This window comes from Temnothorax americanus, unplaced genomic scaffold, assembly GCF_048541705.1.
Source record: "Temnothorax americanus isolate GAGA-0224 unplaced genomic scaffold, ASM4854170v1 Scaffold9, whole genome shotgun sequence".
In the NCBI taxonomy this organism is placed as follows: domain Eukaryota; kingdom Metazoa; phylum Arthropoda; class Insecta; order Hymenoptera; family Formicidae; genus Temnothorax; species Temnothorax americanus.
In genome coordinates this window covers 6,082,996-6,105,000 of record NW_027509812.1, presented here as the reverse complement: position 1 = coordinate 6,105,000, position 22,005 = coordinate 6,082,996, and the positions used below count along the sequence as shown (strand labels likewise).

Here is a 22,005-nt window from a genome sequence, read left to right as displayed (position 1 = left end):
GAAACTCTGCATATATCGTTATCCGTTTTGAAGCGGACGGTGTCTCGTAAAGAGTTCGGTGAAGAAATATCTTTTTCTGCGTAACCGCAAAGAAGCCGATAAAAAAAGTTTGAGGAAAGCGTGTATAGCTGTATGGTATACATAAGTGGCGAAAGATAAATTAGAGGATCTGCCACGCCTGTACTTTTAAGATCCTAAGAACCGACGTGAAGTGTTCTTTGGCGAAGTATTCGTTGTCTCCCGAATCTGGAAACCCTCAGAGACTTATTCCTTCTTATCTGGCGCACGTCGATATTGCGTCTCGATAACCGAAAGAAAAGCGTATTTTTTAAACCGCAACTGAATTTCAGCTGTTAAAGAAAGTACAGAATTATCTGCATTGAAATATGCAGTTGGATATTTTCTTGACAATATTAAAAGAACTCACTAGAATTTAATTAAACTGTCATTATATATAAAAATAAAAAATGATCTAATATTTTATTAGAATATTGAAAAATTTATCAAATTATAATCATAAAAATAACAAAATATAAAAAAATATATAATTAAATAAAAACAAAATGCCTGTATTTTTGCTAGAATTAACTAGAATTAATTTGAAAAATCGAGAATTTAGCAGTACTAAAATCGGCTCCAAACCGTCACCGTCGTTTTAAAGTTGTCGCGCTGCCATGCTGGTAATGTTTATTGATAAGATAACCAACATGCGGGTTCCACCAGCATATTGTTCGTTGGATTCTTTGTTCTACGTACTGAATGTCTGTGGAATAAGTCGAAGGCGGAAAACGACTATGACGATCGCCATAAACTTCGTTGCGTGCTTATTTCACAACACAGTTTGCGCTAATTTATTAATAGTCTCTCTCTATTTGAGTTATATATTATTTTTAAGAACTAATTTCTTTTTAAGAAAAAACAGAAAGAATATACTTTTTGATATTTTTTAATAAAATATAATAGCTATAATTTCTGCTAAATACAAATATTACATTGTCATTAAAAAATTAAAAGACAAATTATTATATAAAAGAAAGGATTTATTCCTTTTTACTGTAAAATATATTAGAAGCTCGTTATATATATATAAAATAGGTGATTTTCAAAATTTCTTTTTGGTTGCTGTAATCTGTAATCTTATATATATGAAGAATCCGCGTAAGTACAGGAAAAGCTACTTTTCTTCTTCTATTTTCTTTTTTTGCGTAACGAATTTATGGACTTCTTCTGCCATCGAGGGGCCCTCAAGAAAAATTCTCACGATTACATGGTCGCAGCACGACCGTATCTCATACCATATTTAATCTCTATAATACGTTTCAATTACTAAAGCGAGACGCGGCCATTATTTACTGCAACTTTTAGCCTACGGCTCTTTCCGGCCACCCCTGCACACGCTCCTACCAAGAAACTGCCGTGTCCGACGCGACGTTACGCCACTTCGATTAATTATCTTGATTACCGTGGATTATCTCGCGCTTAATTCGCGCATAACGCATTTCCGTTATCGGTATAATATGTTATTCCAAAAAAGAGATTTAATTGGACTGACCGCGGCTCGGATGAGAGAGGACAGAGAGATCCGGGCTTTCACCTCGCGGAATAACGCCAGTGTTAAAACCTGGGCCTCGTGTACCCCTCGCGGTGCTGTCCCCCGCACGAGAAGCGAATTAAATGCGAGGAAGAAAACCGGCGCAGTGGTCGCACACACCAATATACGTGACCGGGAGCCGAGTAAGGAATTTATTAAATTAATTTGACGCGACGACGCATCTCGTAAACTTCGTAGATGACCTCACTTTATAATTGTCGAGAATTACTTGCTGGCCGCTCATTCCAAGCCCTCGCGAGCCTAAAGTCTAAAACTCCTTTTACTCCCTGTGCTTCTTGTCGTATCGCGATATGTTTTTCTGTGATAACTATATTTCCACTGAGAGAGAAAATATATATGAAAAAAGCGCGGCGCGTTTGTTAAGAGAAAAATAGATGAAGTTTTATGGTAAAATTTGAAAGATTCTAAAGAAATAATTAAGATGAATCCACAAATTAGGAATGTTCGAGAAGTTTATTATGTAACGTATAATTTCTTCTATTTTCTTAGACAAAATAGAAGAATAAAATTTTCTCATGCAATAATGATGATAGAGTTAATGACTTTGAAAGCAACAATTCCGTGCGAGGCGTTTCACGGCCTATGACTCGACTTTTTTAAATCGTTATGCGCCGCGCATATGTCAGTGGCAGCAGCAAGTCAGCTTCCGTCGCCCTTCAGTCGATCAACGTATGTGCATCCAGCGCTACATGTCGGCCTGCATGTACGGCACGTGGGCGCTACGCACGTTTCTAAGGAAACCGCGACTTCTATTTGTGGCACGGCGACTGGCACCGCCCGCCAGCTGATTTTTCCCCCGTCCGGAATCGAATGCATCGGTTATCGCTACACAACGGTCACCTTTCTTCCCTCTAAGAAATATACTCATTCAAAATTTACCATACAGAAATTGAAATAAAGTCTTATAAAAGTCGTATAAATATAGAAAAGAAATGTAACGAGACTCTCTGGCGAATCTTCGAGGAAATTTCTTTTTTTTAATCATTGTTTAAATTTTTTTACGTTATGTGTTTTTACGCGTGCCAAATAAATTGTCTAATATAAGTAAATTTAAACGAAATTAATGAAAATTAATCTCTTCTTAACGTTGATTTTGATTTTTAAACTCTCACACAGATATTCTACAAAAATATCGAAAAGTATTTATAAGATGATTTATATATGCTCATATACAAATATCGATTTAAAGTTCTTCTAACATAAGTGGATTTGAAAGAAGTAGCTCGGTCGTGAAGCGAACATGTGTCAGATATCCATGGGAATTGATGACCAGCAATTGGAAACCAAGAAGATTGAGGAAGGTCTGGTTGCGAGATATTTCAAGAAGAATATCCAACATATGGCTAGACGTTCCGCCACTTCCGTTCGTGGTTGCACGCTTTTAAGATGACACACCATGGATCCACCAGCCATGTGTCCTCCAAATTGCATACTGCCGACCATTAAGGTTACGCTGACCTTCGATGCACAAATATGACAGAGAAACGAAATTTGGAATTGCAAAAGTAAATCAATTGAAACTTTTTATTGTCGAAGGAAAATCTAGATATTTAAACATAAAAAATATCACTTTTTTTGAATAATTTCGGAAATGACATTTTGTAAGAAAGTTCTTTTCTTATCATCATTGCTAGGGTTAAGTAAAGATAATTATAAAAATGATAAATGAGAGATTGTTAAATAGAAGGAACAACATTTTTATGCATTATTGAAGCATTATAAAAATTTGATATCTTTTTCGATAGCAAGATATGCTCTTTAGTATAAATATTCTTTGAAGAAGAGAGGTTCACGATGCGACAAAAACGTAGGAGGGATCGTGACATCCAAGTGTCACGTCGGCACGTACTTCGCAAAGTGGTTCGATGCGTAAAGTTTATTTTCGAGCTCGACGTAGCACGTGTTCGGGACGAAGCGTCGAACACGAGTTTCCACTTGGCGGCATTTCCGCGACGCGGGTATCACGTGTGCATCCTGAACGTGTGCATCGGACACGTAACTCGCGACACCCAAACGAACACCTCTATCTTTATCACGTTCGTCTTTTTTGCGAAAAACTTTTATATCATCGATTACGTCAAAATCGAGTAGTCTTCATTAGGTATTTGCCTTTTCATCCACTCGAGATCGACAGTAAAAAAGTGAAAGATATGTCATAATAATGTAATTTTTCATTAAATAATAATACAGTTTTTATGATAAAATAATACGATGTAAAAAGACCTACCTACATGGCTATCGAATTATGTGACCATTACTCTTGCGTTTAAAAGGGTACGCGAGTTTTTATGTAATTTATTGTTATCGGCCGGACTCCCAACTTAAACAGACAACTTGAGTTATAAACTCGTCGGAAACTTACCTATGGTTACACGTGCGTCAGCCGTTGCGTGTGCTGTTGATGGACGAGTCTTCCCTGTTCTTGTTCCCACCAGCTGACGACATCCATGAATTCCCCCGTCTCGGTGATCTCTTGCTTGTAGTAGAGGGCCCCGGCGAAGGTTTCCGGGCTGGTAGCGTAGACGGTCGTCGCACCCTCTTCGCTGTCCCCGGCACCGCTGTAGGGTGACAGAATCTGCGGCTCCAGATTCTCCTCGTTCTGAGCGTAATACTCCGAGGGCGGCGAGGCCACCGAATTTGGCGATAGTCTGGAGAAATTCTGTCCACCGGTCATAGTTCGCGGTTCCAAGTTTTCTTCATCGCCTGCCGAGGATGCGTAGTAATCACGTGGGGATGGAATAGCCGTCCGATTGGGGGATAATCTGTGAGAAAAAGAAATAAAATTAATATGTTTAATGAAAAGCATACTTTTAGCTTTTTATACTCAAGCGCTTTAATTACATTATAAAGTTATAATTAATGTGATCATCCATAATTATTTTATAAAGATATAAGTAATAAAATAGAAGCGCACGTCTTTCTCCAAATTTCTGCCTTCTTTTAATTGTTTCATCTTAACATTCAAAATTTACCTGGATAATGTAATTTTCGATTTGGTAGCACTTTCATCTTCTTCTTCATCCACATGTTCCCCCTCGTCGTCTTCCGCGGCTAGTACATCATCCTCGAGAACAAGTCTCTCGCCAGAGCCATTGTGAGTCGAAGAGATGACGCTGCTGGTCGGAGAAGGCGCGCATTGTACACCGACAGCAGTCTTGGAATCATATTCCACGCCATCGGCTTCGGCCAGGAGCCTCTGAAGGCCTCTGATGTACTCCACTGCCATCCTGAGAGTCTCTACTTTCGACAACTTTTTACCCCTGTCACCATAACCCGCGGCAATGTGGCTCGGAATGTGTTGTCGCAATGTAGCAAATCCATTGTTCACTTGTTTCACGCGATTCCTCTCCCTGGCATTTCTTCGAGCAACAGCAACAGGCGGTGGTTGTCCATTCTTGCCGTGCTTCTTCAATCTGGAGGGATCGTACGGGGGTAACACTGTCGTGGAATTTGTTGCGTTACTGCTGGTGTTGTTTTTCGGGACTATCAACGTTGGTTGATTACCGATGATATTGTTCTCGTTATCTTGTAACGTTCGCAGCAACATCAATTGTTCTTGATCGTTGCCGTTTATCTGTACTCTATTGCAAAACACCGTTACCCCCATGGTCGCCATTGTGCTCGTTTCAACGAGTTCTTTTCGGTGACACGAATCAACGTAAGGTTTTAGAATGTGTGAACTATCAGCGAAGTCGACCGCGATATTGTTCCAAGCTGAAAAAGTTAATTCCTTTCATAAAGTTTAACATTGTAAGTAATTTTTTTAAGTGATTTATCGAATGTTATCTTTATCGTTTTTATTGAATAATAAATAAATCTAATGAGAATAATTAATGTAATGGAAATGGAATATGAGATTAATAACAAATTTTACACCTACGTTAAAAATTATGCAGTATCGCGATAAATTATAGATTCCACGAACTATTGTGCTTTGAATATTGTACCGCGTAATTTCCACAATAATGTTGATTGAACGAGTTGCGTTAGGAGACACAGCGGTCGATAAACGATACTAATGCTTGTCGAGGACGAATCTAATTGCCGAGCTTATAAATAAAACGTGTCCTCTTCTCGGAGACAAAGGCGATTATCGACGTAGACCGTTCGACGACGCACGCCACGATTGGGTATCAATTCAAATCTGGGTCAGACCCTTTTCGTGTGTTCGCAAAAAAGCATTCTAAATATTTTATATGAAGACATAACACTTTCAAATTGTGATTAATGAGATATTCTTAAATGTTTATTTGTAAAGAAATAGTATATTATATACATCTAATTTTCTATCTTATATATACTTTTATTCTTCCCGAAAGTTGACGATTCGAAATAAAAATGCGTGAATTTTTACTGTAGTCTTTTACAAGAGCTTATAGCTTCTTCCTTTACTAACTCATGAAGCTGATGACCCAAACCGAGATCTAATTGTCTCGCTGCCGGTCGCCACAGCTTAAGTAAAGCATGAGGTCACCGTCTATTCTTCTCCACGACGCGACGGTCGTCGACTCCTCGGAAACTATTATCGAGATCTTTCAAAACAAATCTGTCTTAACGCACGTTATCAGTATATTTTGATGGAAAATTTTTTCCCTTCTAATATAAAATATTATAAATTTCGTTCTGTGCACATATCGTTCGCTCGCGACTGAGCATTCGCCGAATCATTGCGGTTTAATTTGAATTAATTTAATTTTTTAATAAAATTGAATTAAAACTGTGGGTCCGATTATAAAATTTATTTATAATTTCAATTTACTTTTAATTAAAATATAATTTACTTGTGCAATACGAGTTATTGCTATTATTGTCCCAATTGCTATTAAGCGCACTATAAAAGACGTTATATTTTTAAAGCGATATGGCTATATACTCACAATCAGTTGAATACTTACCGAAGATCAAGGTGACGCTTGATGAAAATACTCTCTAACGTTTGCCATGAACACAAATCGTTTGACGATTTCATACACAACACACGTTCGATCATCAAATGTTTATACAAATGAATAATAACAGTCGTTATAAAATATGAAACTGAAGAGAGAGAAAAATTGAAGACATTTAGATTTTGACATTTTATCCGTTCATGTGTCTCTCATTGATATCTTTTCGCGCAATGTTATCGATTAGCGCACTTTTCTTCTTTATTAGAACGTTGATCGATGTACTGCATGTTGCACTTACGATGGACACAAATATTGAATTACAATCCAGCTTTCGACCTCGAAATCGCAGCAGTCACTACGTCATCCACTGTAAATTGTTGAACACACCGTGGACATTCAAATAATTAGAGATCAATATTGATCTAATGTTCCCAAACAAACAGTAGCTCCGTAATTTGTATTGTTGAATTATTAATTAATTTGTTGAATTATTTTGGCACGGTGTAATATTAAGGTAGATTTGTCAGGATCGATCTGTTTTGTATTTTAATTCGCCGGCACACACAAAACACATTTAACACATATTTCTTTTCTATAAAAAGACATTTTTGATGTCCAATATATACGAGAAGAAGATTCTCTTGAAACTTCAACTACACGCACTCAAGTAATCCGTTCGATTGAAAATCTTCATTCATCACCACTCTTCACTCTTCACTTACGACGATTTACATGGATCGTTGTGGCGAACAATCTGGTCCACGTTGATTTACGAAACGGAGCGGTAACGGAACGGAAATATCGAGGGTGCCCTTAAGAGTACAAAGACCCCTGGGACTAGCTGGAAACTCGCGTTTACCGTCGCTGGAAGGGAGATCTTCACGATCGCGTATCACCAGCACCTCTGTTCGCCGATCATGCCTCCGTGGTATACACTACATGGCGTCCGCTTCGAGAATGAGCGCGGACATCGATAGATGGGTTACGTTTCAGCATTTTGCCGTGCCGCGCCGAGTTGAATCGCGGGGTTGGAGCGAGAAGGGAGAAGGGCGCCCGTGCGCGAAAGGGAGCGAAAGCCGTGAAAGGGAAGAGAGGAAGAGAGAGAGAAAGAAATGGTGGGGATTTTCAGCACGCGCCGCAGCCCCTCGTTTCTTCTCCCCCGGAACTGAAAAAGGGGGACCGTGCGCGCCATATGCCCGGGTAGAGAGAGAGCGTGTGCCGGTTGTGCCACTACGTGTGTGGGTCTACGGCCCAGCAATAAATGCGTGGCGCACATTGGTGCGTGCGTACGTACCTTGCCCGCAATTACCGCTTCTTGTACCGGCCGTAGAAGACTGTACGAAAGACAAAGTGATCTTGGTAATCTAATGTGTAATTGAACGGCGGTCGATACGCGATTAAAGGGATCTGTATTATTATGTACTTTAGCCCTTATTGGCCTACGATGATACACGTGCCGACGGCAAAGTAATATTATTATTATGTAGTCATGTTTATATTGTTATAGTCTACTTAGCGCCTGTCTCTATCCGGCATGTCTTACTTGCATACAATATATTATGCTAGAGGTTGTTCGTCATCGAGAGAGGCATTAAGTTGCCTATGCATTTTAATCAATATTATTGTTATATAGAATTTTTTTAATTTCAGAATATTTTCGTGGCTAATATAGAATATATATACTGGATTTTATCTCACAACTATTACTTATTTAATAAAGAACTACTTTTGTTGGGATATTGCGAACTTCGTAATAGTGATCAAAGATTAATGGATATATATGTGTATCAAACAAATGCGTTTCGTTCTTATATTTCTGTTCTTTACTGTCAGATTTTAATTTTCACTTTGTACGGCATAGAATGTAACATAGGAAAAACACTCCATAAATTTTGTATAGTATGATAGCACTGAGAGACGAAATAATAAGACTTTAATGTAGCTTTTAGTGACTTCGTACACTTTTACTTGGAAATAGTATTGAACTGCATCTCAAATCTTTCAACTGCATAAAAAAAATTTTTGAAAAAAAAATAATTCAATTCCACCTGGCATATTTCCTACTGCGGCAAAAGACAGGAAGAACCACACTCGCTCGTCGCGCCGCGGAAGTTTCGTGTTTCGGGGCGTACCGCTCGTGAGAACGACATACCAAATGCGAAATATAATTTTTGTTCGGAAAAATAAAAAAGACCGGTTCTAAAATTGTCTACTGGCGGACATATCGTTATTTAAAACTTCATGCTTTATTTCATAAAAAAATTGTCTCAAGACTTTGTTTCATTAGCAATTATTTTTAAAGGTATCTACTTATCTTAAAATAAAAAGATAAAAAAAAAGTGAGAGAAATTGGTTCGAAACGCCTAAAAATTCATATTAAATAATCAGGAATTGCTGTAGTTGCAAAATGGTGATTGAGTTGAATATTGAATTAGAGCGTACCTAACTGTAATTTTTATGCGCATACGTAAATTTTAATTTAGAAAGCAACCGCGATAAAAAGCTTTTCATGCCGGGGGCTGTGCTGATTATGCCTAAGGGATCGGAGGGTTCAGTAGGATTCGACCTAGATCTAGTCTGCATTTGTGCACCCAAACCTGAGAGCCCCTAAACCGACCGTACGATTAAAACGGAGGCCCGAATTTATAATATAATACATTATGTAAACTGGGCCTGTGCCTACAAAACCTCGTGCGCGGAATTTTAATTTTAGATTTGCAAAGCGATAATATTATTTATTAAAATGCGATAAATGTCTAGAGTCCAAGATATTTATGTCTCATAAATCTGAATTGATATTTTATTGATAATCAGAGTAGTTCTCAGTTAGCAGTTTTTATGGTATAGCAGGACGAAATGAACACTGACTTTCCGTTCCATAACAGCTGGGAAAAATCTGTTTATAGGAATAACGCGTATGGTGCTGTCGTTTTCCCATATGCGAGAAAAATCCTCTCCTTCCGTAAGGGGATTAACGCAATTCGTGCGCGAACGGTTTTCACGTGACACCGATTAGTCCTTAGCGGTTAAGACGATGATTTATGAAATCTTTCTCGAGGATGATGCTTTCCCTTCTCGCTTCCTCATTATTTTCATTGAAAACGGGAAAGGATCAATCCTCACATATGATACTCATTACTCGTTAACGACGATGGGATATTTCCTTCTCGAGTAAATTGATGGAGGCGGCCATTCGATGCGGGTATGCTTTTCGCGTAACGCACAATTGAAAATTTATATGACGTGATATAAGAAAAATACGTGTAAGAACGTCACGCGAGGAATATAAAACGGCACATATGCATGTGCATATATGTGCATATATGTTCGTTGTTGCACGACCGCAGCTCCTAAGCGTCATGTCTTATCGCGCGTTAAATGTGCGTAATTCAGCGATTATCATTGCGAGAGTAACATATATCGAGCGCTTGCCATTTAAAACCGACGTCAAACCAGGTGGAGTCCGAAATCGCGCTACCTACCGTGCCCCATAAAGTCCCCGGATATGTTGATCCGGTAGTTGCGCGCAAACAGACTCAAATATTTTCAAAGGCGTATATACGCGGCCTCGGCGAAGCCGAGCTTTTTGCGTGCGCGCGAGAAGAGGGAAAAACGTGCACGTCGGAGCACAAAGTGATCTGATCCTGATTTACGTATCCAGACGAGGCGGCGCGATCGTAATATCCCCCGATCGGCCTCGTTCCCGCCACGGCACTCCGTATATCACGGAGTTTCGGTATTATCGAGCGGCGCATCGATGCCGCTCGCGACCGTCCGACTGATAAGTTTACAGGCTCATCCGGGGGCATTATGCGTCGGAGAAGATTCTCCAACAATGGGAGACTCGGTGGGGCCCCACGGCGGCGGTCCCCCGGTTCTCGCGCATAATCCCCACGAGCACTTCTCTCTCGTGGGATTCCGCCGAGGCGTGTGCGCCCCCTCGGTGCCCCTCGGCACCGGGAGATTAAAGTTCCTCTCGCGAGGGTCGCTCTATATATTTCGTTATAAATTCGGCTGCGATTCTCGTTCACCGCGGATTATAGTATTGGCAGTCCCGGTCGCGCTCTATATGGACGCGAGCGTGGCACCATCCCCGACGGTCCCCCGTTAATTTCCCGTATTTATTGTTAAAGGGATAACCGTCGAGGTTATTGATGACCGTATTATTGTGACAATGCGATGCCTATTTGATCACATTGCCGTGGCGGAACGTGAGCTCTTTCGTCTTGCACGCAACATACGGCGCGCGCATCCTTTAAAGTTTACATTTCATTTGAATTTTAATGTTTAGAATCTATTTTCGCTTTTAGAGATCTTGCCGTTCTCTTGCTGAACTCTATCGTAAAGATTCGTAGTAACGAAATAAACGTTATTGCCTATATTTAAGTATTGATCGTGAAGTGCTAGCTTCGTTGTAGGTTCGTTCGTATATTGACGATCGTCACCGCCTGGCACGAACATGACTCGTTCTTCCGGTGCGACGGGGTGGAGTAATAAGTCCCTCGACTCACGATTATCGGTCAAGTCATACCAGCACGAGCGCAAGTTCAACGTGTAAAATTCGTGCAGCCTGATGCGCCGCGGGGGCCCACGTGCTTAAAAAGCGCTAATAACACGACGAGTGCTTCAGACTTCGTCTGCGTTAAGCGGCCGAAGCGGTCGACAGCCGCGGCAGAAAGCAAGAGGCAAGAGGGATGGAATGAGAAAGAGAGGTGGTGGTGGTGACGGGGAAGTAGGGAGTAAAACGAGGCAGAAAGGGGGTGGATCAGTGCGGGCCCTTTGTCACGACGCGTGCCCCTGCACGTGTGCACGACCAATGCCTACGCACTTCTGTTACGCACCATGCTTCGTTGCAGGGGCGGATTTCGAAGCGATAAATTCGAACGGCGCGACGGTGCTTCGGAGGAATGAGTTGCACTTCCGTTCTGCGCCTGCAATTTAATTATTATCGTGCAGTCGAATTAATCGAAAGTAAATACAAATTTTTGCTTTTATATAAAAAAGTCTCTGAAATCACAATGTAACAATAACATCTAAATTTATTATTAATATTATCTTTAAATAATAAAATCTAATCATAACAAGAAAAACACTATTTAAGAATATTTTAACTAAGGGGATAGATCTAATTAATTACATTAAAAGATATTTTAGCTAAAAAAATTTTTAATTGTAATTTAGGGGATGTGCATTGGATAGAAGCAAAGAAAAAATTGCGATATCATCGTGTTGTTTTCATAGACACGCAAGATATATTAAGTACGTGAAATAGTCGATTCCTTGTTTCTCGCCCCGACCCTGATTCGAGGCGCACTTACGCTCCGCTACGTGCCTACGTAGGTGCGTTCTATTCAACTACGAAAGGTAATTCTACTCCCCTTTTCTCTATCGGGCCCACCCTGCCACGGGCTGAGCTTTACAATGTGCAAAATTATACGATCAGGCTGCTCGATCTACTCTCTCCCTCTCCTGCGTTTCACGCTGACTTTGCTTGAATTTGTCGATTGCGAACGATACTCGTGCGTTTTGTGCAACATAACACGAAAATTTTTGGCATCAAATTTTGTATAGCGTCGAACACACGATCTTTTCGTCAAAGAAGTGGCGTTAAAATGACGTAATGATGAATGTATCAATTGTAAGAAAGACATTTTCATTATTAAATATGTATTTGTTATAAAAATAAAAAAAGTCTGAGTATTATTACGATGTGCAGAATTTTTCATCAATTTCACCCTGTAAAGACAATAAAAATCCTTATTATACTCATTGATTCAAATATTATGCTTCTGTGACATATTAAAATATTTTTTCCTATATTATTAATCGATTGAAAATAAAAACGTATTTGAATCAAAGACGTGCATGTCAATGTTAATTACATTACGTCATGTAAATGTTTCTGAATTATACGGAAATTAAAATAGTTAATTGCTTTATTGATTCTGTCACCTTTTCACGCGATTACTAAATCTTCAGAGTACGGAAACAGTCTCCAGAGAGCCGTCTGGATTATCTCAACTTTTAATAGTGCAAGAAGAGAACTGTCTTCCAAATATTCGCGCGATCTCTTAGCGGTACCTTTGCGCTTCAAGATAACAAAAGTAAAAAAAAATTCTTCCTCCCCCCTCCTTACGCGCGAATATTTGGAAGACAGTTCTCTTCTTGCGCCATTAAAAGTTGAGATAATCCAGACCGTTTCGATGATAAAAGATTCGAAGGCGCAAAAAGTCCAAGCCGTTTCCTGCTCCAAGATTCGGTGGCTGGTAAGAGGGGGCGCAGAAAAGAGCCGAGAAGAAATCGCTCCTTTTTTTCCCTTTCTCTCTTTTCTCCCTTTTTTTGCCGTCCGTTCAACTCGCGCGGAGACTAATCCGTATAGCGCCAATGGATCTCACGCTTCTCTTTTTTTGCCGACCCTCGGTGAAAATGCCACCGCGACGATCTTACGCGTCGCTTCGCCGAAGGCGTATGACGCGACCGCTCGCGACAAGAAGCCAACTGTCGTCAGTCGTGTCATCCAAGGATACGCGGCGATGATAGTAATCAAATGGCGGTCGGCGGTTTCCTCCCGGAAGCAACCATATGCATCCCGCTCGCGATATGCTCTTGTCTCGCGTTGATGTCGCGTCGATTGCAAATGTCTCTTCACTGTTCAGAGAAACCTTGTGGTTGTGTATGCATTAATGTTTTTATTACCGACCCTTGATCGCAGCAAACCGATAAATTCGCCTCATTTTAGATCGCTATACAATAATTTGTATATGATTAGAAACAGTACAAAGGCAAATTATTCTAATTTGATCGTTTCTTGTCTACGCTCTTCTACATGTACATTCTACACATGAAACAACTTTCAAAAGTACGAAAAATGTTACTAGTACCTTTAGAGTAATGTATTTGAAAAATATAATGGAATACGTTAAACGTCATTTAAACTACTTTTCCCACAGTCCACCTACAGTCATCATAGCTGAAACCCATTGTCCGCTTATTACATGTTATAATTGTGTATTATTATTACAAACGGTAACTTGTTTGAAGCAAAAAAGAAAAAAAATAAAGATAATTACCGATGCATGTAACGTCGCATCGCGGCGTCGGACTCGTTTCGATTGTTATCGAGACGCGCGTGCATGTGTGTTATAACTTACAACCTCCGACCTACAGGCATAGAGAGTGCAAGAAGGAGGCTTCTGTGCGGCTCGAAGTCGCGTGGCCGAAGCGTGGCTGCGACTTACCGTCCTCGTTCATCATGCCGGTTGGAAGGAACCGGATGACGGGAAGGGAACGGCAGATACGCGCGAGCGACGGTGCGAGCGGGACGACCGATGAGAGGCGCACTTCGTTCGTGTGCCCGGAACGAGTGACGTGGGACCAGCTGCGCTTTGGGGTGCCCGCTTCGTCCGCTTCGTGCTCGCGCGCGAACGGGATCTCGTTCGTTCGGTCCGCGTCACAATGCAACGATCGCCGACGTGTCGTGTTTTCCTCTCCCGCTTTAAAGGGAACGAGACAATCTTCCGGAGACGACCGACGCTCTTTCTCTTTTTTTCTGGCCATTCAGGCCAATCGGGGCACACGCGTTCTTTAACCCCATCTCCCGCGGGATTCGCAATTTCGCTGTCAGCGAGATTACGTTTGGTATATGAAAAACGATATATAGGTTGCGCCTGAGAGCCGGCGACCGGCGAGTATCATTTCAGAGGCGGGCAGGTTCTCCAATCAATTTGCAAGTATTTTCATCCTCTTTCGCAGAGAGTACAAGTTGATGTTTCGACATAATCGAGCAGTATATACTTTGAGACAGATAATTACGAAGAAGCAAAAAATATATTAATGCCACACGCCGGCGCGACAGACAAAGCTTTGAGAAATTAATATCGAACAGAATGGGAACGGTTGATTGACAGTGGTTCCGAAATTTTTTTTACACAACCAGTCGACATTGTTAATGAAATGCATTTACGTTGTGACTTGCAGATCTCGCGACGCGATGCAACGCAGGTGAGAGTAACCGATTTTGCACCTGGAGGCATCGCGAAATTGAGCAACATGAAATATCGATCGTATACCGTCGACAGCGCCTCGACATTCGTTGCAACAATGTAAATCGAAATGATTAATTAATTAATTAATGAACTAGCGAGTTACGCTCTGATGACCTTCTCATGTCACAATGTTACACATTGTTCGGGCATGACTTTCTTGAAAATCTTTCAATACATTCACAATATTAAGATACGACGCACACGAAGTCTTTGCAAGAATTTATTTAATTAGATAAAATATAGGAATAATATATCGATAGATTAGAAAATATGCGATTAGGCATTTTTTTCGTATACGGAAAAATTTTTAGTAACTGAGATCATGTGTTAGAAGTCTGTCTGTACAAATAAAAATTGAAACGCGTGAGCAGTCGTGCGCTACCGAGGCAGGGTACCCGAACAAAATCAAAACGTGCCGGGTTGCGTCCGCGCCGACACGAGCCAACCCCTCGGGCTCGATTTTCCTCCCTACTACATTTCCTAATTACGAAAACACTCGTTTCCTCGGACATTTCGGGGGAGGTGACGGGGTTCGTTTCCGACTTCCTCTCATCGGGCAGACAGTCGGTTCCTGGTCTCGGACGAGCGATTCTCTCTCTTACGGCTTGCGGCTCCGACATACGCGGGGCATAACATATGCGGGCAGATGGTTTCTGTCCCCCTCCGTACCCCACCTACCCTCTCTCTCTCTCTCTGTACCTCCCCGCACCGACTCCCTTCCCGGTACATTCGATTTCTGGTCTCCCCTCTTCGTGCTGCATCGCGTCTGAGCGGCGACCCGAGCCGAAAAAGCTCGGGGCACCCTCTACGAGCGCGCGAGTGCTCTTGCCTGTTGCCCACCCCAAAAATATCCCAAGACTCATCCAACCACCCTGCGCGGCACTCATCAATAACGTGCGCAGTGGTTCTCCCCCCGACTCGTCAACCACTTGTGGAGTTTTCGCTGATGACAATAACGGGATACTAATTTCAGTAACAGAAAATATATATATTTTATCTTCATTATTTGTGTCTAATATTCTTAAACAAATTATCTACATTGATTTATGGAGAACCATCGTAGATTTCTCTTTCAGCGTAATCAATGTTTGAGCAAAATCTATATTAACAATTAACGTCCATCGTATTCCACGACATGTCACGATAGCAGTCGGATACGCCAAGTTCCGACTGCCGTCGAGACCTGACTCGGGAATCGATTCACTCGTCGCCACGTCACGTCTTCCGTCGAGAAGAGCGTTTTGTAAGGTTTGGGCAACCTTGCACACGTGAGAGAGATTGGCGCAGGAGAGTGAATTTTAGGGGTGAATTCAGCTCCGTGGCATGCGACGCTATTCTTTTGTGCCTTCGACCCCAGCGAGGCCGACACTCTTTCTCCTTTCCTCCTTTCGATTGCCGTACACCTCCTTTCTTCCCTTCGTCCCTTCGCCCCTGCCGTGACCGCGCTCGTGCGCGAGGGGTGCCCCGCAACCCTCCGTCTATCAGGGCAAGCGCCTGCACATGCGTGTTCGCACGCGAGGACAACGGATCTCATATTGTATTTCACGTCGGGAAAGCGCGCGAGTAAAACTGTCGTGTCGCTTAATGTATTCGCGGCGTGCTAACGAGTGTCTGTGATTTATCGCCATCGCGCCGAGAGAGACTCCGTACTTTCCTCTTGTCGTCGTTGCTACGGCGAACACTTGACGCAGGAAAAAAAAGGATGCAAATCTTATATACGAGATAAATAAATATAATTTAGAGAAGCAGCTTATGTATTTTGATTTACATTTTTCTTTTCACGCATGAAACCCTTATTTCTTCTTCAAGATTTTAACGTTTGTCGTGTTTTGTAAACTGAGTTCAGTTGTATCCCAACACCGTTTTGTTACACGTTTAGCCAATTCCTTATTTTTAAAAGATCAAGAGGCTGTCGACAATTCTGACGCTGATAATTCCGGATAGTCGGAGAGAGACCGCGTATTCCATTGAGAACCTCTAGTGTCGCTACGCGATATCAGTGCAGTTATTCCGGATCACGGTTTGTACGTATCGGTCCGTCCCGGAGTCCTGGGCAAGGGCGACATATGCCACCTGAATGCCGAAAATCAGGGGGAGCAGTCAGGTTTCTGGATCGAGTCGAAATTCGGGGATGCAAATAGAGATTAGCCATTGCCGACACACCGCGCCGCGCCGGCTTACCCCTACATACGTGCGTGCGTGCGTCTGCATTAGTCGCGTATATATGCATACATAATTTATCGCGCCACGCATCGATACGGGGTCTGGCGTCTGTTATTGTTAAAGAACGCGGTGGCCACTTCGACACAATTGTTACGGCGCATCGCACACGCACATAGACACATAAATTGCAAATTTGGTGCTTTTTTTATACTGTATGCACCGGTCCACTCGGGGGGGGGGGGGTAAAAGAAGAGGGTATATGTAATACGCTAGGTGCACAATAACGACTGCACTAGCATTGTGCCATTGTTACTTATTTGCATCCATTGTATATTTTATTGCCGTGTGTTCGCCTAGTATTGCAAATTATATTAGACGTCTAACATATTTTAGGTATTCGAAAATGTCTAAAACAAATTACTATATTATGCAGTGTATTGTAAAGTTATCGTTAGAGATCCATATGATTTCTAATAATTTTGTTGTGAATTTGTCCACCAAAAAAGCTACGATATTTTATTTAAAAAAATTAAAGTAATTTTGGGAGATATGTGTACAGTTTAAATTTCTTTGTGACATATATAATTGAAATTGTTTTTGTTTTATGAATTGATACATTGATTTTGAAATCGATTGCTTCATACGGTTAATATCTGGAACCGAATATATGCATTGATTTCGATATTGGAATCACAAACTGAATAACGTTATCGATTTCGGACTCAGTTGGATAACAATTACTTAAATCGATTTCACATATCGATTTCGAAATCAAATACCGATTGCCACAATGTTCAAGACGTAAAAAAAAAGATCGAAAAACGACTTTCATTCTTCACTTGGAGCATGCCGCGAGTCCCCTCCTGTGCGGATAAAGGAAATCAATTTACATATAAAAATGCGGTTATTACTTTTTGCCGCTTAATGAAACGCAAGCTTGTCGTTGCGCGATGCCCGGTTCGGAAGAGATGCATGGAGCGCGAAAGTGAAAGAACGAGAAAAGAAGCCAGGGAAAAATTTTCACTGTCCGACGTCGATGAAAGCAACTCGTAAGAAGTAGATATCGGTATGACACGATCAATTCTTTAGAATAAAGATCCTTCGACGCGGGAGAGACGTAGATGAAAAAGAGCAGGACGCGGAAGAAAGAGAAAAAGAACAAAAAAGAAAGACACATTCCAATCCGCGTGGAAATAAATCTCCATATCTGACACGAAATGGAACACTTTGGCACTTTTCTACTGTAAGCCACGGATGAATATCCCCGCCGGAGGAGACAGAGAGGGTGGGGCGAAGCGCGGAAAAAGAAACCCGATGTGATTTCTACTTCGCTATGAAAGAAGTTGCGGACTACCAAGAGGATGGGTCCGGGGGATAAACGCACGAGAAGGATAGATAAAAAGAAGAATGAAAGGAAGATGAAGACTGGATGAAGAAATGGACCCGTCCTCCGATGGCACGGGGACCGTCTCAAATCCGTTTCTTTGAAGAAGTTTTCTCGTAGCGGTACAGTCTCTTCTTCTTCGTTCATTCCCTCGCCAGTCTTTTCTTCGGGTTTTGATGTAGGAAAGGAATGGCGCCATTAATATCATTGATAAATTGCTACTGAAAATGCGAAATTCAGAATACGAAATAACGTTTGTGTCATTATTTTTCTGGAATTAGCAAAAATAATATTGGTAGAAGCAGATAATTTAATTGGTCGAGTTGGAAGAACTGATCGAGCAGAATTGGTCGCAATTAATTTTTATAAATTCTACTCTTCCTATCCTTCTTACTTCTACGACAAATCGCGTTCGTACAATGGTGGGACTCGGTAGCAGACAGCAAAAGAGAGACCCTCTAAGGTCAATGTACAGGCTCGGTTTGGTCGCCGATCAGGTTCTTTTGTCCCTTTTAATCCGCAAAGACGTTGCTTGCGTAGCTGTGCCAACTTCCATCCGCTGGCTACTGATTTGTTGACTCACCTACAAACCTAAAAATCCTCCAAAGTAGACAGAAAATCGGACTCGAACACGTGTAATTCTTTCCTTCGGTTTCCTTCATTGTTTGTCACACAATTTCATTTTTAACCAAAAATATTTATTTAAAAAAATTTAAACACGATAAATGGAAATAATTTTTTCTTTCATATAACGCAATATTACTTTAATAATTTGTGTCTTAATTTCATACTTCTGTTGTAAAGAAAATAAAAGCGTACTTACGGGATGTAAGACTGAAACGTTCAACGTAACAATACTCCAATTATACCTTGTTCTACATTTTTGATAAGTAGGAAAGTAGAATATAAACAAAAATTAATTACAATATATCACAATATATTGGTCAAAATCACGAAGCACTTTTGACAAATAATTCACAAAATAATCTTTATACCAATCTACTTTTTAAATGCAACGTAATGGCTTGAAAATAATTGACTCTCCGGACCACACTATGTTGCAATCGGAGATTCGGGTCTGCTATAAGGTTTAAGGAGTAAGCCTCGGAGATATCGGACGATTAGCGCTTCCTGTCTGATGCGGCAACCGCGAGTTAGCGAGTTGCCGGCACGCGTCCAGGATTCGCCGAAGTCGGACTCGCGGGGTGAGCGAGCGGGGCCGCACGGTCCTCGCCACGAGAGAAGCAGGCGAGCGAGGGGGGGCCAGAGGGCGGAGAGGGAAAGGGAGACAGGTGCATCGCACTGCCAATTATATTTCGGAAGGGAAAAAACGAGCGGTGCGTAAAAACAGGAAAAAAGTCCGAAGGCGCGCGCACATACGCACGTGCGAGAAGGAGAAAAGGGGGGAAAGCGAGAGCAACGAGGAAGGGGCAAGATTGAGGGCCCCAGCGAGAGCGGGGGAGAGTAGACGGAAGAGAGGATAGACGAGATATTACTGTGGAGAGGAAGAAAGTAATGGTGGTACTTTGAGCGAGAAAAGGAACGGTGCGCCGCGAGACGATGCATCGCATAACTCCATTTGCCGTGTGATTTACGCGAACTTAATAGAGAATTTACATAATTATGGGGAAACAAAACTGACGTAACAGTATGTGCATCCTATCAAATAATGGCGATGTTAATATTACTTCCGACGAATGTTATTTTGAACGATTCACTGCTGTACTCGGCGGCGCGGCGGCGAGGCGGCGTCATTCGCTGCATTGTTTTTAGAGAAACTATAAATGTTTCTAAAAAGTCGGTAATTACGAGACTTACCTTGACTCGAGCCATCCATTTCTGGCGACACGTATGTACATTTATAGAAAAAAAACTTGGCCGGAAAGATTCTCAGGGACGATTCGGCCGTGTAAATTCGCTTCAACGCGATCCAGATGCCCGCGTAATTGACAGACAGACGAGACGGGCCTCGCGAGTGGTCGATTTTCATATTTTATCTCGGCAAACGGCGCGCGGTGACGGTACTACGCACGGCGCACCGCAACATTTAACGACAATAATGGCCGAGCATTAAATCTTGGGCGTGTATGTCACCGCTGGCAGCTCCGCCGGGCAGCCTTTAATTATCACGAGATTCGGAAGTGGACCCGAGGGGCCCTACGGGACCGACGTTGAGCCCGTGGATTCGCGAAGGGGAACGTGTCCGAGAGGGACGGAGAAGGCGCGGCCGCAGGAAGAAGAGTTTTGCGCAGCGGCTGTACGATCGTGAAGAAGAGGTCGCGCACCTGCTGTTCGCACGCCACTAAAGGCCGCGTATTTATACTCGTTACTCGAATCTCGTCTCAAGGGCGTATCAAGTGAGATATCCCGATCGGAATTTTATATCTCAAGACGCACATAAACGATTCGACGACGACACTTTGAGCGGAAACAAAAGAGAATAAGTATTCGCTTATATTTGCCACTCAGGCGTAGCGCTGATTGTGAGTATAAACTATTATTAGTACGGCGAGACTGCGAGACGGTGTCGTCGTGCTATTTGCCTGTTTGCTCCCAAACCGCACTTTCGCATCAGGCTTTTCATATTTCGGGTGCGCGTATCGCGGAGCGCGCTATTCATTTCAAGGCAATAGATAATATAATAAATTCGTTCGTTTGTGATATACGTTACGTTACGTTAATTATCTTTTATTTTATTCACGTTTGCAAAAAAAATTTTTACAAATCTATTGCCTCGCATCGAAATTAAAAAATAACTCACCGGCCGATGCGCAACAGCGGAGTTGTAAAGTTGTCGATCCCCTGCGTCGATCTGTAACATGTAACATATAGAAAATAATTTTACATTAAAACCGTGTCTAAAATAATAATCAATACTCGAAAGCAAATAATTATCGCGCCAGCGGTTCCATATTCCCGCATTAACTTGTTCGCATAATTAACGAGTGCAAGTAATATTATACGACCGTGCGAATAGCAGACGCGACGTTCGCAATGTCTCTTTCTTGCATATGCCGGAGTTAAACGGTATCATATACGAGTTAATGAGTATATCGTGCAATGGACGAAGTCGCGCTTGAGAAATTGGCGGAATTTGCCATCCGTCACAGGACTGACACTCACCTCAAGGTTGCTCCGCTGTCGCCCGATGCCTCCCAGGCCCCCTCCTCCTCTCCGCGATCCTCCTCCGTTGGTCCATCGTCGCACTCACTCGCGACTCACGACGCGACGACGTTCACGAGCGAAAATGCCGAAAATCGACGATATCGTCACGACGTCACTTATGATCGCGCGACACTGAAAGCACGGCACTCCCGGTATTAATCTCGCGACGCGGCGCGCACTTAATTACACGGCGACGGAAGAATTACGTCGCGGTCGGAGAAACTACGTACGAAACTGTACGATCCGCTTGACACCCATGACGCCGCGCCGTCATCCCGCGCGCAGGTAGACGCGACAAGCGAAGCGAAGGTGGCGGAGCGCGGAAAGAATTTCGTAAATCGCGCACGGCCAACTTCACTCGCCAGGAGCAACCGTCGCGAGAACGCGATTACGCGACTTATGCAAAAATCGTTAATAGATATTGTCGCTAATTAAACACGTCGCGGCTCGCGGCTTGCGGCGCGGCGTCACTCGATTCAGGGTCCACTCGTATTCTTTATCCGTGTTCCGAAAACGGCGTGACACGACGCGAGCGAGACGCAATCAAGTTGACGGTTGAAAAAAGCGAAATCAATCGTCCGAATTATCGAATGCGACATACCTCGGCAATCTCGGCATCCGTATATCAATCCGTATATCCGCGAAGCACACGAATTAAATGAACATTCGCTCTATCACAGTTTTTCACAAGCTAAACAATCGGACCCGGCGATTCGCGTATTTACTCCGCGATATACGCGATACGGG

At 42.3% G+C, this 22,005-nt stretch overlaps 1 protein-coding gene across 2 annotated transcripts in view; it reads right to left on the bottom strand.

The window, feature by feature from the left end:
• Positions 1-21,534, bottom strand: part of LOC143907964 (uncharacterized) — a 23,179-nt gene extending 1,645 nt beyond the window's left edge. Inside the window, exons 1-4 of one of the 2 annotated variants that reach the window (XM_077425116.1) lie at positions 21,217-21,534; positions 20,855-20,905; positions 4,585-5,326; positions 3,975-4,374 (exon numbers count right to left, since the gene is read on the bottom strand). In XM_077425116.1, coding sequence (XP_077281242.1) covers positions 3,981-4,374; positions 4,585-5,228 — 1,038 coding nt within the window. In that variant the 5' untranslated portion in view covers positions 5,229-5,326; positions 20,855-20,905; positions 21,217-21,534 and the 3' untranslated portion in view covers positions 3,975-3,980. Of the gene's footprint in view, positions 1-3,974; positions 4,375-4,584; positions 5,327-6,507; positions 11,533-20,854; positions 20,906-21,216 lie in introns of those variants that run through there. The other variant, XM_077425115.1, reaches the window with a different exon arrangement.
• Between the last annotated feature and the right edge of the window lie 471 nt (positions 21,535-22,005).